This window comes from Cuculus canorus, chromosome 2, assembly GCF_017976375.1.
Source record: "Cuculus canorus isolate bCucCan1 chromosome 2, bCucCan1.pri, whole genome shotgun sequence".
In the NCBI taxonomy this organism is placed as follows: domain Eukaryota; kingdom Metazoa; phylum Chordata; class Aves; order Cuculiformes; family Cuculidae; genus Cuculus; species Cuculus canorus.
Genome location: NC_071402.1, coordinates 101,602,228 through 101,618,732, shown reverse-complemented (window position 1 = coordinate 101,618,732; position 16,505 = coordinate 101,602,228). Strand labels below are relative to the sequence as shown.

At 42.3% G+C, this 16,505-nt stretch overlaps 1 protein-coding gene across 1 annotated transcript; it reads right to left on the bottom strand.

Moving 5' to 3' along the window:
- Positions 1–1,397: 1,397 nt before the first annotated feature.
- On the bottom strand, positions 1,398–15,976 carry IGFBP3 (insulin like growth factor binding protein 3). The gene is made up of 4 exons (XM_009568458.2): positions 15,138–15,976; positions 11,053–11,282; positions 8,779–8,898; positions 1,398–3,121 (listed from the first exon to the last, which is right to left on the bottom strand). Exons 1-4 carry the CDS (start codon positions 15,520–15,522, stop codon positions 2,996–2,998), a joined length of 861 nt encoding a protein of 286 aa, XP_009566753.2. The 5' UTR covers positions 15,523–15,976; the 3' UTR covers positions 1,398–2,995.
- Between the last annotated feature and the right edge of the window lie 529 nt (positions 15,977–16,505).

Below are 16,505 nucleotides of genomic sequence, written 5' to 3'. Positions count from 1 at the left end.
TCATACCAAGAATGTCAGCTGCTAGTAACATCAGATAGACAATGGGAAGTATCCAGTATTAGTGCAAGCAACTGTGCTCAAATAAAAAATATCTAAAAGGCAACTTCTAAAAAAGGGGAAGCTTTAAATTACAGGTGAGTTGGGAGTTTTTTGATATTTTTAGGCACAGCCTTTGTTTCAAAGAGATACAGTGAAGCAAAATAATCAAACTGACTTGCAAAACATGCAATTCTTTTTTTTTTTCTTTTTTGGTTTGTTTCTCCTTTATGGCTATTATGTTTTCCCTGTTATGTAACACAGACCATCAGTACCACTGAAGAGCTGAATACAGTTTCTTAAATAATCCATGTGACAGATTGCTTGCTTGAATCAGTTTGAGTTCCTTGAGATGTATTTTTTTAAAAGTTAGGTTGGTGCTCTGCAAAGATTAGACAATTTAGTATCACTCAAGGACTTTTACTAGTCAGCCCCTACAGTGTTTTAAATGGTAGGTCAAAACATACAAAGATTAAAGATGTGACAAAATACACCAATACTGCCACAGCCTGTTAAAACATTTCTTGCATAGCAGCAAAATGTGGCTTGTAAGGCAGCTATCCACCTTTTTTGGCGAGAAGCCGTTTTTCTTATTTAGAAAGCTCACGAGACAGTGATTTTTTTTTTTAAAAAAAGACAAAATACTAGCTCACTTTCATGAATCCAACTCTTATTTTCCTATCTATGGTTATGTACCCAAATATTGGTTTATATATAAATTTCTTCCCTCTGTGAAGTTATTTGAAAGGAACTGGTTTACAGCTTAAAAAAAATAAGAAGGCCCAGCATTTATTTTTTTGGCAGGCGCTACATTTGCATTAGCAGTAAAAATATTGCAATAGATCTTCACCTCACAAAGCTTTCTGTAGCTGTCTGTCAGGAAACCTGTATTAGCCTGGAGCAAGCATCACTTCATGCATACTTTTTTTCTCACTCTATGATTAAAAAATTTCAGTTTTAATGATGATGTGAAGTCATTTAATAAGCTAGAAGTTAGGAAGATGTGTGGAATGCACACAGAATTGTTCAGCTAATACATTTCATGGTAAGGCTTTAAACATCTGATTTATGGTGATTGGCTGTCTTGATCCAGATAAACTGCATATCCAAACTTTTCCATGCCAGATTTTTAAGACATTTGCCATTGCTGGCAGTAACAAGGGTAGTTGTAATTCATGGGTCAGGACAGAAACAGACTTGTCAGCCCCGTGGTCTTCCATTACATCAGCATAACCCCTGGTCCCATTGGCTAGAAACCCACTGCCCTCCATCTCCACGGAGTTCTCAACCCAACACGGAATTAGTGTTGATGTGGTTTGTTTTTTTTTTACAGTGACATAAAACATTTATAGTGACACATATAAGAATATATTATATATTTATATAAATATATAAAATATTTATATAAAATATATAAATAAACACATATACAAAATATGGCATTACTTTCCAGAGAGATGTTACATTTCATAGGCCACCTTTCCTTACCCAAATTTCACTGTTATACAAATTTGCCATGAAGTTGAGTAAACAATCAAACTAAAAAAAAACATTTTGCCAAAGTCTTCCTTATGTGAAAGCATCACACACCAGAACAAAACAAAATATCTTCCAATTAAAAGTACATACAACATCATACCAGGCAGTTGGTTTAAATGTTTAAACCAAATGGTTCTTATTCTGTGCTTGGATACAGGCAAATTATTTATACCAAAGTCAAAGCAAGCAACAATTGTGTGTAGCATAAATGAAGCACGGGGGTTTCAACATCCAGGTCCACGATCCCCCATCTTGTCAGCATTGCTTTAAACACGAGTTCCTAATACAGAATATGTGCTTCGGTAAAGTGTACCAACACAACAGACAATACATACAGCTTTTCAAAATAAATAAGCAACTAGAAAGGGTGGTACTGTAATGGCATTTTTTTGTCTATGACTATTCTGTATTAAGTGTGAGAAGAAAACAGAGGAAATGTAGGTTCTGTTGCACAAACTGAAGCAAAGAACAGACAGAATGCTTTACCAAGAGCTCCAGTGCAACTGTTATCCTTTCCAGTGGCATAATTCAGTGATGGGTACATTAGAAATACCAATAATATAAAATATTATTTTTTAAATTAAAAAAATATTACCTTGGCATTTGTAGTTACTTCAAATAACAAAACTTAATCTCTTCTGGTAACACTTCCTTCACCCTACAAATTCACTTCTATATCTAGAGTAGATCAGTGTGTATGCATATGGATCTATACATATTTGTAAATCATTCCATAACCTTACTTTCTCTTTGCATACAGAAGTATACACTAGAATTATTGTGTAGTATTTGGTATTCACATGTTACACTTAAATAAAGTTTATTAAAAAACAATTATATTAAATACAGACTAAAAGAATATTCATAATATATCTTACAGAAAAAATAGCCATGTCTTTATTTTAGAAATACTTTTCTTCAAAAAGTTGAGATTTTTATAAAAATTTTTACCCGTGAAGATAAGTTTCCCGTCAGACCTGTAAAAAAAGCTTAACCTTTAAATCCTTGTGGATTTTCTGTTTTGTTTAATACTTTTACAAGCTTACAATCTGTAAATTCTTTGAAATAAAAAACCAGTATCTTTCAGGATCAAATTGGTCACAGGCCGTTCTTTAAAAAGTCCGTGGAGACTCCCTGAATCTATTCTGAAGTGCCTTTTCTGTCTCACTCTGGGTATCAATAGTGCAGATTTCCGTGGGGATTCAGAGCTCCCTATGCATCCTATAGGAAGCTCGATGCATGGTGGTGGCAGGGTGCAGCTGCAGCAATGTCCACAGAGCCTGCAACTCCCTATCTGCCGCAGGAGGCAGAGCTCATTACTCCATGCACAGTGCAGTCCACAGTGTTTGCCCAGCCCCTCCAAGGTCTCTGCGAGGTCCAGCAGCCACACATAGATGCCAGAAGAGCTGGCACCCAGCCCTCATTTGCTTTCCAAGTTATAGCAGTGTACATCTCCTTTTCCCTTGCCATCGTATCCAGGAAGTGGCTGTCCGTATTTATCCACGCACCAGCAGTAACCTCTTTTTCGGCCTTTAGATGGACGACACTGAAACAGCATAGTAAGACCCAGTTATCATTATTTTGTTTTCTCTGCTCTTAGTGTTACACAGCAGGGATTCCTGCTCATCTGATAGTTGCACTCCCATATCCTGGCCGCATATGATAGAAGGAAACAAAATATTTATTACCACTACAAAGTATTACAATAAAAGCTTACCTTCTCTGCCCATCAATTCCTTTGGGTCTAATAATTCTAAAATAAAACTGCTCTGAAAACTACCAAAAACCACCCTATGAGCTGCTCTCTGCTATATATTAGGCAGCACAATTGCCCCTTTGAATACCAGCACTAGTTATAACAGTACAAGCAGACAACTGGGACCCATCTTTGGAAAAGAAAGTTAACAGATTTGTTCTATGCTAAATCACAGGTCTGGCAAAGACAGGCATTGTAGCAATAAACACCCTTGGCTTGCATCTGTTTGCTGGAGGAATTTCAATACTGTAGTTGACATTTATTAACAGATACATAATCCTCCTGTAACAGAGTTATCACTTCGACAACTGCTAGGTATACTACAACTTTGCATATATATTTTCCTATAAAATAAGATTGCTTATGTACCAGTCTACAACCTAATGTCAGCTTTGGAAGTTGCCTGGTGGAATTTGTGAGTAATACTGACACACCTGAAACTACTACTAGACAGGCAACGACACGGAACTTCACTGAATGATTATGAAGTGTAGTATGTACTGAGTAAGTAACGTTCTTCTCAAGGAACAAAGAAAGGTGAAAACTGACTAAATGACATACATACTGCAGGCTGCATTCAGTATGCAACCCTGGACACAGTGTCTTTTCCATGTGCAAGTATGCAAGGAAACATTGAGCAAGTGTTGTGCTTCACATGCTGCCCAAAGTTCCTGACCCTTTCAATACCTAGTTTAGCGCCTCAGGTGAAAGGGTGGTATGTCAGACAGAACTGTGAAGATGAGTTACTCCTGGGACAGCCTGCACCAGCATATAGGCCCCTGAGCCAAGTAATTTGGGGCAACATGGAGTCTTCACTAGGAACTTGTAAAAGACATATAAGCACATCATACATTGGATACAACTTCCAACGAATTTCCATCTTATTTATTTTATTTTAGAGCATATTAAGTAATGTTAATCACTATAACTGCAAATTAATCTACCCTTCTGATCTATTCCTGAATAACAAGCCCAATGCCAAAATAAGATGCCTTCTCTTCTCTGAATTTGCAGGCCTTCTGCATTAGCCTTATGCAAATAGCATTAAAGTCAAGCTTAAGTACATATCAGTTTTATTTTAAGAAATGGCGATGAAGTACAAACCCACTGAGACAACAGCAAAATTAATAATTTGCTAAACTACATGGTTAGCTGCATTACAATTCTAATTACCTGTTTGGCTGGTTTTCTGTACTAAATCTTACGTTTATTGTCTTAAAAGCCTGACTAGGGATTGCATGTAGTCACTAGGATTTCAGTGAATGGCTGCTCTAAGTCAACACATGTCAATGGGAAACCTTCCTTCAATTCTAGTGGCAAATGGACTGGACTCCAGCTTAAGTGATATTAACAGTGATTTAAATTCTTCATGCTCAAAACTGAGAAATTCATAAGCAACAGCCTTTGCACAATGTAAATCTCACAGAAAAGGAAACTGAAGCAGCAGTTCTTGAGTTGTTTTTCCCAAGAGAGAAGGCACAGATGGAGCCCGAATCAGAGCACAGGGTTTCTGGCTGCCAGCCTGGTGCTCCAGCCATGAAACTACACTTCTGCTAATAATAGTAACACAGCCTCTCCTTTTAGAAGAAGAATATGAATTATGTTACACAACTCTTGCTGATTCATAGGCTTGCATCATTCTCAAAACAAATAATCAATTAAAGTTATCTCATGCTGTTGGAGGTTGTGATTGCTTTTTACAACTGCATAATCAATTTTTGAAATTAACCACTATATGAAGTTAGTCTGCAGGAAAACCTTTCCTACTAGTATTTTCTTAATTTCTTCTAAGCAACCTATTTGGAAAACAAAACCCTTAGGTCAGTCTACAGCTGAAATGATGAGGAAACAAGTTACCTTTCCAGTCTGCAATTTTGTACTACCACTAAGCCATGCTGTATAAAATAAAGGACTTCTCAAAAGTGATGCTTTTAACATGAAGCAGTTAGCTTACTCTCCCTACAGAAGTGTTAGATAGTTCATATGGAAATACACATATATATATAAATATCCACTCTTCTGAGTTTTCCACCCCATATACATTTCAAGGCTCTGCCTAGCTCTTCTATAGGATTTCAGAAGTTCAAAAAGCAGGAAAACTGCCCAAGCAGTGGAACCATTAATTACTTCTGATAGAAACACCAGCTGCATGGCACCTGCCCCTCTCCCACAAAAAAGTGCTGCAGAAGCATTTGTTGGGCACAGCAAAGCATATGGTATCCCACTGAATTCCTGGTCAGCCCAGACATCTCCATGGAGCTACAACTGCAGTCTCCCAGAACGTACTGCAGACAGAATTGACATTAACTTGAGCCATTTTGGTTCCCGCCAAGCCCAGCTCTGTTTTCAGTGGAATGATGCCAGCTCACATTTAGATGAGTATCTGGCTCTGGTACACAAACATGGGGCAATTGCAGTAATTGCCCCATATAATAATCCTAATTTCATCAAAACTGTTTTTTACATGCTTGAGAAAGAAATATGCATATATCAACCTATTCCATGCAAATATATCTATATACCACAGTTGAATAGTACAATGTTACATATGTGATTTAATAAGACAAAGAATTCTACTAGATCTACTAGATAGAGAAAAGCTCATATATAAACTCAAGGTGTGAAATAATTTTCATGTTATACCTTGACAGACAATCTTATGTTCTTCAAATGGTTTCACATATGCAAATTATTATTTATTGTTGTTCCTGAAAAGTCAATTTCTAAATATCCACAAATGTCTTGAAAATGTACTGCTTTCAACTTGACGTGAAGAGCAGGTGACCAAGAGGGCAGAATATACCAACAGGCGAAGTGTTTCCTGAATGAGTTTTAATGCTTTCCAGGGTGATCAAAAGTTATCAGACTCCTACCATCACACATCTATTAACATTATCATCCCAGAGAGTGGTTTTGACAGCTGTTTCCACCATGAAAAATGCATAGCTCACATATATTTTGACAGATCTACTGTCTACTTCATAACTTATAATTCTGAATTTTTTTGTCACAACAGAATATAATTGACTGAATGCTGCTAATAAAGCAATGAAGGAAATTAATAAAATAGCCTAGCATTCTGTTGATGAGATTAGACAACTGCTCATAGTGCCCAAAATGTTAGACCTAAGTGTTGATGCTCCACAAGAAAGCCAAACACAACTGGCATATTGCCTTGCGGATAGTGAACTCAGTCTGGACAGGATTCATTCACTTCCCAAAATTATGCTTTTTTCTAGGAATTAATTCTGCAAGGGCAACTCAAATACATTATTTTTTGTTTGTATTTTGTTCTTGTGACAAGACTCTCTAAGCCTGACCTGTGAAGGCCTGTTCTGAAGGTTGACTGAGGTTCATTCACAGAAGTACTTCAACTGCATTTCAGGTAGAATATTTACTCACATGGGCTCCTTTTGTTGGCATCTCCTACAAGATCCCAAGTTGTCTCATACTACCATAGAAACTACTGGATCTGTGTAAATTGGCACACTACTCAACAAGACTGGCCAGGTATGAAAGTGCCCCTTCATCCTCTATGTTTGCTAACCAGACGGGCTGTTACACGTAGCACAGCAACCTTTTCTAAAGCAGTTTGAAAGCCTCCAGGCAGCAAAGACGCTACACAGAAGGCAGAAGCACATCTTTGCTCTGTACCAACACCTTAATCTCATAAATCAGCTTCTAGGAACGAAGACTATAAATAAGTGTCCTATCTGTCTTTCCTATTTTTTCCTTTGCATTTCCTTTTTTCCTATCTTGGTGGCAGAACTATGACTGCACTTTAAAGTACAGTCATTCTTTAAAGCAAACCACTTTAATATGTGCTTACTGTGGATCTGATTTACTACATACACATGCCAGAGACGGCATGCAAACCACCAGCTTTTTGCTGACAAAGCAAAAACCTCAGAGTCTGAAGACAGATGAAAGGAAACTCTACTGAACAAAGTAAATACCAATCTGCGGTCTTCTTTAATATCTAGAGAAGGAGAAGTGCTACAGTATGCTTATGTGTCTTGAACGCAGTTAAAAGATGTGCTCTTCAACAGCAGCTAAGAAAACGCTTTTACGGCACAGGCAAAAAACACAGTTCTTGAATGACTCCACACAGCAGTCGGATCTATTTTCTGAAAAAATACAGACCAAGATGTGAGCATTGCTCTGTGCTATTTTACACACAATGGGCCATGAGTTATACAGGCTTCTCAATACTCCAGACAACAAAAAGAAACTCTGTCCCTGCTTGGGAGTTGCCACCACCTGCTTGAGAAAAGCTGAGGATCATAGACGGCTCAGCAGCATGCACTGAAGGTCAAACAACAGTCAGTGCTGGGCTGATGACAGAAGGGAAGGATGGAAACCTCACCCCTATAGCAAATGCCCCATCTGGCACTGCCAGCTTAACACAGAGCTCCAGGGAATACCTGAAGGGGAAAGACTGTTTCTAAGAAAACTGGGAGCCAAAAAATGGAAAGATACCATTCCTAAAATAAGGTTGCCTGGTCAGAGGTTGGTCTCTCCCTTCCAGCCAATGAACTGCATTAGTTAGTAACACAGCCACTCTTTTCGTTACCGGAGGTAGGGATGCTGACATGTGTAAACCCAAACAAAATCTGTCCTCACAGAGGGTTAGCCTTGAGGAAAACCTTAAAGAAACTTTTCAATTCCAGAAACTTTGGAATTACACCAAGAAACACATTTGGAGGCAGGTCACTAACTACTGGGATTAGATAGGATGTATGCACTAATCAAAGAATCCAGCACAACCTGCACTTCCCCAAGTTTATGAACGAGCTTCAAGGGCAGCACTGGATGGAGAACACTGCTGTAGCTCATACGGACACAACTAAAGCATAAATACCTAAAGTTTAGGTTTGCATTTGTCAAGAAAGTTCACAACCCCAGAACCAAATGGCTGAGAAGCCATCCTTGCTGCAGAGTAATTACTAGATGTATCACTTTCATGATAACATGACCTGGATTTTGGAAGCGATTTGTGTAGCCCATAAAGGACAGATATATCTCTTTCTCGAGTTGCTTTTTGTAATATGATCCAGTGCAGTTCTTCTAGGAACTCTCAAGCAGCTATTTACAATTCAAAACATTGATCTATTGCAGTCATATGGTAACTGCAACATTTAGCTCTGTGGGTTATTACAGAGGCATTGCTTTTTTTAAACCAGAGGGCATTAGTATCTAGGACACCAGTCAATCCATGTGTGATTAGGTATGAAGTTTCTCAAATCAAGCTGTTGTCACGAACAACAGAAAATAAAAACACTGTCCCCATGTGACAAGGTTCAGCACTATCAGATCAGCTCCTAAAACTAGAAATGAACAAGTTCCTCTGTAAAATGATACATAATGCACCTTGCTGGCAAGATCCACAGCAAAGAAGTAGAATATGTAAAGTGCACTAATTGAAATGATCAAGATTCTGTACTTACTTGCTTTTTCTTGTAGAACCCCTTCTTGTCACAATTCGGAATATGAAACCCCCTGGGACTCAAGACATTCAGGATCTTTAGGTGGTTTAATGTGTCTTCCATTTCTCTACGACAGGGACCCTGTTAATGAGCATGTTTTAAAAAACACAGATGAAACTTCATTCCCAGCTGCTATCTTTCACACAGGACTTAATAAATCTTTAAAGGGCAAGATGCACAATCCTCCAAAAATCCGTAAAATAAAAGTAATGGCTGGATATATCAAAAGATAGACCACTTACACATAAAATTCTGACTTTCTGCTTTATCCAAGATAATTCTAAACACTGGAGCCCCTCTCCTACGCTGAGGTATAGACTGGCTTTTCCAGTTGAAATCACAGCCACATATATCTACAGGAAGCCTTAACCAGTATGTAAATCGATCATATATAACATAATTTAGGTTTGGAAAAGCTGGCCTTGCACCAAGTGGGAAAAGAAGGTAGACAACTGGAAATACACCACTTGGAAGATTTTCCCTAATGCCAATTGATTTTTTTCATTCTGCTGCATTTGAAAGCTTGAATTAGATGGATTTAATTGAAAACAAGTAAAAAAAATGAAAACTTAGGCCAAATATTTGCAATTTCAATTGGACAAAATGGATGCAGCCATGCAAAGGAAGTTGCACATGATACTCTCACGTGCCTCACTTTCCCCATCTGCAAAAGACTGACAACAAAGAAAGGATTATCTCTAGGACAATGAGCCAAAAAGAACTTCCAGAAGCACTTTTAAGAGTGTGTCTCAAACACCACCTAATTATTTCTCACTACAGCCCTTCAGGATAGAGAGTAAAGCATTATGAGCCCCACTTTACAGTCAGAAAACCAGAAGCAGACAAGTTCACATTTTGCTAGAGGCCAAGAAAGCAGTTAGTGTCAGCACTGAGATGGGGATTCAAAAGTTTCAGCCTGCAAATGCTATGCTTAGCTACACTCGTGTCTGAGCACATTACTAACTCAGTCCACCACCCTGCTTCTTAAGCAGAGACCAAAAAAAATCCCTTCGCATGGGTGTAAAATGTTTAAGTTACTGTATCAACACACGACTCATTTGATGCAATTTTTTGAAATTGGTGCAATTGGAGTTTGAAATTAATATTTTTTTGTTAGCAAAGCTGCACCTTTGCTAATGAGGCCCAACTACCATGTAAGTGAAATATTCATCCCAGTTAAGAACAGGACCTTATTTCCTCAGAGATATCAAAGTTCATTCTTTTACTGTAGACTGTTTACTTCATGGGTTTGCAAGGATACACTGGAAGATAGATACTGAAGTGTTTTTACTAGATGTCCAGACATCAGCGACAAACTAAATATGCACCTTCAGCACCCTTGCCTTTTAACTTGGAGGCCACTCTCCCTTCAGACACAACTTTCCACTTCATACAATTTTCAAAACCTTCTTTTGCAGATGGGAGGCCATGTGTGGTTTCACCACAACTGTTTTGATGAAGTGCCAAAGTAATCCAGATGTATTTTTTTAGGCCATCTGGAACAGGCACAGAGATAACAACTGGGTTATCAGACAGGATGTCCAGGAAGAGGTATTACTCTGCCCTCAGATTCATGACACTCCAGCTGCCCTGCAAATCCACTGGGCACAGTTCATAGGAAGCAATGGCATCTCACTTGCCAGTGAGCCTTTACATTTAGGCAGTGGCACAAAATGACAACTGTAAGTAGCGGCAGTGTTCAGCACGTCATACAAACAATGACAAATCAGTCAAGATCCTAATCATCAACCCAGCCTAAGTTTAACTCCCTTGATTTGCATCATGGAGAGTGAACACAGTGCCTCTACACTGAATTCAAAACATGTCTTTTTGCCATTATTGCAATCCTATAATGCTATCTGCAATCAGATTTAATGATGACACTATTAAACTTGTCCCAAGTCCACTCACACACGTGTGATAATTACAGGGGGAACAAAAACTTTTATCTCTCAGAGTACACGAAAATCATACTTGTATCAATGTAAACATCACTGCATTAGACCTCCATGAATTTTCTGAATGTGATCTGCTGATTGTCTGCATTTGCAGACCCAATACCTGTCAAAAGACCTGTCAAACAGCCAGAACTCCCTAAATGGCTACAATAATTTCCATCATTAAGTTATTTAGTTTATTTATTTATCTTGTCATATGCACAAGATGCATATATATATACACACACAAGAATGCTCGGATGCTGGGAAATGCCTTCCCATTTACAAAAGAACTTACGTATTCAGTCTCTTGTTTGGATTCAGAAGAGAAATTCAGTGTGTCTGTACTCTGTGAATCATATTCCACTTTATAGCGTTGCGTATTTTTGGCTTGGACTTTCCTAATGATATCTATTTTGATGTGCGGTGGATGTGATTTGGAATCTGGCACCCTGTGAGAGTTTGGGATGGCCTGAGTTTCCATGCTGCTGGTGCTGCGGTCATCTTCTTCTGAACCACTGAAATTTCCTTTAAGAAGAACAAATGCAGTGGAGAAAAAATGTTAATCAACTGCCAGCTGTGTCTGGAAGGGCAAAACGCCCCTAGGTTAGTCTACATGCTTAACTTTCTTTTACAAAATAGCAGATACATAAAAAGATGAGCAACAGAGCATTCTGCACACATCAGCACCTTCGTTGCCACGTAATTACTTCTGTAACCGAAGCACGCCCTTGCTCCCGGCAGCCTCGCAAGCTACCCCACTGCAACGCCCGTGCTGGCTGAGCAGTACCCCAAATCGAGGTCCCTCCACTTCGCTGCAAGCCATGCCCCACGTCCCCCGCTGCAGTTCCGCCCGCTGGCAGGAGGGGGCAGCGCTGCGCCGCCCGCAGCAGCCCCATGGCCCGGGGCGCGGAGCTGCTCCTCCGCGGCTGCTGCCCCGCGGCTTAAACACGGGCAGCGAAACCCGGCTACCCTGGGGAACCCGGGGCTCTGCTTCCCCAGAAATGTCATTTGAAAAATAACAAAAAAGGGCGTTGATACAATAAATTCTACCACATAGCATCACGCTTCTAGTTAAGTGCTTTAAGCCTTTTTTTTTCCCCCTTAACTTTACTCAACAAACAGAACGGGAAAGAAAAGATACCACATTTTTATTCTTCTGCTATTAAAATCAGAAACATTTCTAGGTGTACAAAATACATTTTAAAGGTGAGGGACAAAAAAGTTACATTCATTCTGTAATGGTGTCAAAGGACAAACATTTCCTTTCATGGTGTGCTCCAAAAATACTTTCTCTTTAAACTACCACCCACAAAACCACAACAGAACATTTTTTCAAAATATGGTATATCCCGTCTTCCTGTACCTTCAGAGGTATTTGTCTACACTGTGCTTCTCCTTCTTAGGAGACTCCTGCAGTGTAACTGAAACTGGCTGTGTTTCCAAGAGGGAATTTTTCAAGTTTGGATATTCCCACCAGCTAAGTCACCAAATGCCACTAGTTTCTGCCTTGGCTGATGGCCACTTGGGTTTTTAAAGGAAATTATAGTGGGAATGCACATCACTGACATGCAAGGAACATCCTGGAAATCCATATTAAAATTGTACTTAATGGTTCAACAAAAAACCCCAAAAAACTCAAAAGCCAAGAAATTCAGTGCTAAAGCTCACAGTCCGTGTTCCCATAGCCCATTGACTCTAAATATTTCAACACAGGCAGTATAGTGGCACTGCCAATAAACAAGAAAAAGGTAGGAGAGGGAAACCAAGTTAACATCTTGGTACCAGTGGTTTTACTGTAGCCACTGCTGGCAATGGACATAATTGACCAGGAAAATCCAGCTCCCAGTGCAAATGGATTAAGGAAGTTTAAGTCTTAAGTCTAAATTTCCTGGCTTTTGTGGGTTTAACTCAGACTCTCAGTGGTATTTGAACATATTTTCGGTGGTTTAATGTCCTGTTTTTCAGCAGTGGTAATTTTTTTTCCACATCCTCTATAAAGTTTGCAAGAAATAACACAATAAAATATTATAAACCTGAATCTCCTAAATAGGAATACTAGGTTTTCTGAAATCAGTCCAATTCATTAGTTTGCCTCCTCTACCAAAAGTAAGCAGAAAACATCCTTAAAGTGCATTGAATAATTACCAGGCTGGACATTTTAGTTTAGATAGGCAATCACGTTTCAACAGTACTTGTTACATTACAGTTTGGAATGGCTGTAATGCCACATCTTAAACTGTAAGGCATATTTGATTAACTCTGTTTCACAAAACTTGGTGCATGTTAGCTTTACACCCTTGCAACAGAAAATTGCTGAGAGTTACTTTCTCCCTTAAAAAAGAGATTAGAAGCTTGCATATGCGCAGTACTACTTAACACTTTAGTGCCACAAAAAAGCAAACTGTAAAGAAAGTCAGTGGCCTACTACAGTTGCTGTGAAGAATCTACTGTATCACACTCCACCCCATACCAATTTCCAGCACTTTCTGTAAACTAGAAATGACCAGAAGTGTAGCACATGATGCAGGACCTAGCTGTGTGATCCTGTTTGGGGAGGATGCATAACAGGGAGTGTTGCATTGCATTTTGAGCTGAAAGGGGAACGGTCCCCACGAGGAGGCAAGCACTATGTCACACAGGTTAAGTATACTTATTCTGTCTTGCACCCCAACTTTGCAACCTTCACTCCTTGAATATGAACTGTAAGGGTCCTACTTCACACTTTTTAAGGAGTCAAAGTTCCTCCTGACCACAAAATCCGTCAGTCAAGAATGCAGAAACACGAACTCAACATTTTGACTATTTTGGCTGAAAACTGCAAGATTTTCAGAACAGTGCAGCTCTATCTTTCTCCTTCTCTAACAGTTACTGTTAAAAGCAATACTCTCCATTAAACAGCACCAACTCTCAAGTACCAACCAGACTCCCATTGTTTCCAATTAATGTGAAGGCTGGACATGTAGAGCCAAATTCATACAACGAAGGAAGCTGCTCCATGTTTCAACGTGATTTAAAACTTCAGTGAGTACCCGTGAACTCTCAAATTGCTGCAGCTTGAGGAACGCGTAAGTTAAGTATACTAAGAGATCTCCTACTCTCATAGAAGCCAGTTAACTGGAGCACTGGTGCCACTTTCTCAGCTAAGGAGAAACCAGATGAAGAGCCTCTGCAACCTAGCAGAAAAGCTCCTGGCTTTTTAAAAATGCAAACAGTGGAAAGCCTTTTGACACACTTTTCTACTAAATAAATGTTAACATACTTGCTGTTGGTTAGCAAACAGTTTAATTAAATGTTTGCATAGAGGGACTGTGCTTTCTTGATCTGAATCCCAAGTTTCCCTGTCTTAAGTTTCCAAATGTGTATGCTAACAGAACTTTTTCCAACCGTCCCTTCCTTTTCAAACAAAACAAAACCTGCTCTGTGAACGTTTCATTTATAAGCCATTTAAGAGGTACGGGAAAGCTTCGTTTGACCAAAGATTTATTTGCAGTGCAGGCAAAAAACCCAGCATCCTCTTAAGTCCTGCAGTGCAAATGCTTTGTTCTGAACAACCACCTTCCCGGGCCAGGAGAACATTTAGCTTCTTTTTTCTTCTCCCCCCCCCCCCCCCCCCCCTTTTCCGTGCTTAGCATTCCCTGACTTAGCCACGCTGCAGCGCAGGAGTTAGCCCACGCTCTCCAGTCTTCTCGCATCCTCTTTCCAGGAACACTGGGGACGAATCGCAAGGATTTCAACCCTCTCTCCATTCAAGCTCTGCAGCCTGGCAGCCCCACGCACCCGCAGGAGCAACATGCAAGCCCTCCCCACGCCCACACACCCTATTTAAAAAAAAAAAAAAAAAAAAAAAAAAAAAAAAAAAATGAGTTAAAGCTTTAAAGCTTCCTTTCCTCCGGCAAAGGCACCCCTCTTTCAATTCAGCCTCGGCTGCGTGGCTGCTCGAGTGCCCTGGCAGACCCGCAGCCGGCCGGCCGGCCGGCAGGCAGTGAGCGAGGGGACTTTCAGAAAGAATAGGGTTGCAGCGGGGGTGGGGCAGGAGGGGGTTGCAGCGAAGGGGGGTGTTGCAGCTGGGGTGTGTGTTGCAGAATGCAGTTTCAGCAGGGGGTCTGCAGCATGGGGCTGCAGCGGGGGGGGGTGTTGCAGCATGGGGCTGCAGCGGGGGGACGCAGGAGGAAGGGGGTTGCAGGAATTGCAGCGGACGAGGGTTGCAGCGGGGGGGTGGTTGCAGGAGGGGATTGCAGGAGGAAGGAGATTGCAGCGGGGGTTGCAGCAAGCCTGTCCCCACTTTCTGCCGTTCTGCAACTCATTTTTAACTTAACCCACCCAAACTCAGCAAGGCACAAAAGCATCCCACGAGAGAAGAGGTTCCCGCGCCCCCCTTACCTGCAGCGTGCGGCGCGGGCAGCAGGAAGGCGTGCAGCTTGCCGCCCGCCGTGGCGTTGGTGCAGAGCCCGCGCCCCTCCAGCAGCGCCTGCAGCGGCCGGGCCTCCTCCAGCCGCGGGCGGCAGCTCAGCCCGGCTCCGCAGCGCTCCGTGTAGATGCCGCAGGGCTGCCCGGCGCGCAGGGCGCAGGTGAGGCAGCAGCCGCAGCCGGGCTCGCGCACCCGTTCGGCGCAGTCGGGCCGCAGGGGCTTGCACTGCTGCAGCGCCCGCGCGTCGCACGGCTCGCACCGCACCACGGGCCCCGCCAGCGCCACCGCCGCCCGCCGGACCAGCAGCGCCAGCGCCGCCGCCGCCACTGCCCATAGCACGCCGGGCCGCGGCACCATGGCAACCGGCGGGGGGGGCGGGGAGGCGCCCCGGAGCGGAGCGGGGCGGGCGGAGCGCGGGTGCGGGGAGAGCGGAGCCCCGGGCGGCGCGGGGACCGAGGGGCTCAGCCGTGTGTCCTCGCCCGCATACAGGCACCGCGAGCTCGACGACGACAAAGTCAACTCTTTTTTTTTTTTTTTTTTTTCTTCTTTCCCCTCCGCTCCTCCCCGCGGAGCGCCTGAATCACTCGGCTCGAATCGAACTGCGAGGTTTTTTTGCCACACACAACAGGAAAAAAAAAATTATAAAACGCCTTGTACAAAAAAAAAAAAACACAAACCAAAAAACTCAAAAAATCCCCCCAAATACAAAAAGAGCCCTAAATTTAAAAAGCCAAGCCAGACAGTCTGAAGAAAACTTGATCCGAACCCGCTTCAGAATAGATAGAAGGACAAAGAGCGGGAAATGAGGGCGGGGGGGGTGGGGAATAAATTAAGAAAGCAAGGTTCCCGTCTTTTTATTCTCTTTGCCGCCGAGCACCCGCCGCACTCCGCGCCCCTCTGTCCCCTCCCGCCGCCCGGCCCGCCCTATATAGCGCGCCGCCGCCGGCCCGCCCCGCGCACGGGCACCGCGCCGCACCCGCCACGCCGCACGGGGGATGGGGCTGCGGGGGGCACCGGCCACCACAGACCCTGCCCCGGGCGCGGGGAGCGCCGGCCCCGCCGCACGGGCACGGGGGAATGGGAATGAGGATGAGGGGGCCAGAGACGCGGGAGCGGCGGGGCTTTATGTGTGCTTCTAGAAGTGAGCTTTAAGAGGCGGTTCTGCGCAGAAGGGGCACGTCGCGTGCCTTTTGTTTCCAGAAGAAGTGGCGTGTATGCGTGCATGTCCGTGTGTGTTTCCTTGTCACCGAGAAGGGAGACCAGAGCAAAGCTCGCGGGGAGTGACCTTTTTGGGGCTCTTGTCTACAGTCCTTTCTGCTCTGGGGCTGACAGAGCCCTGG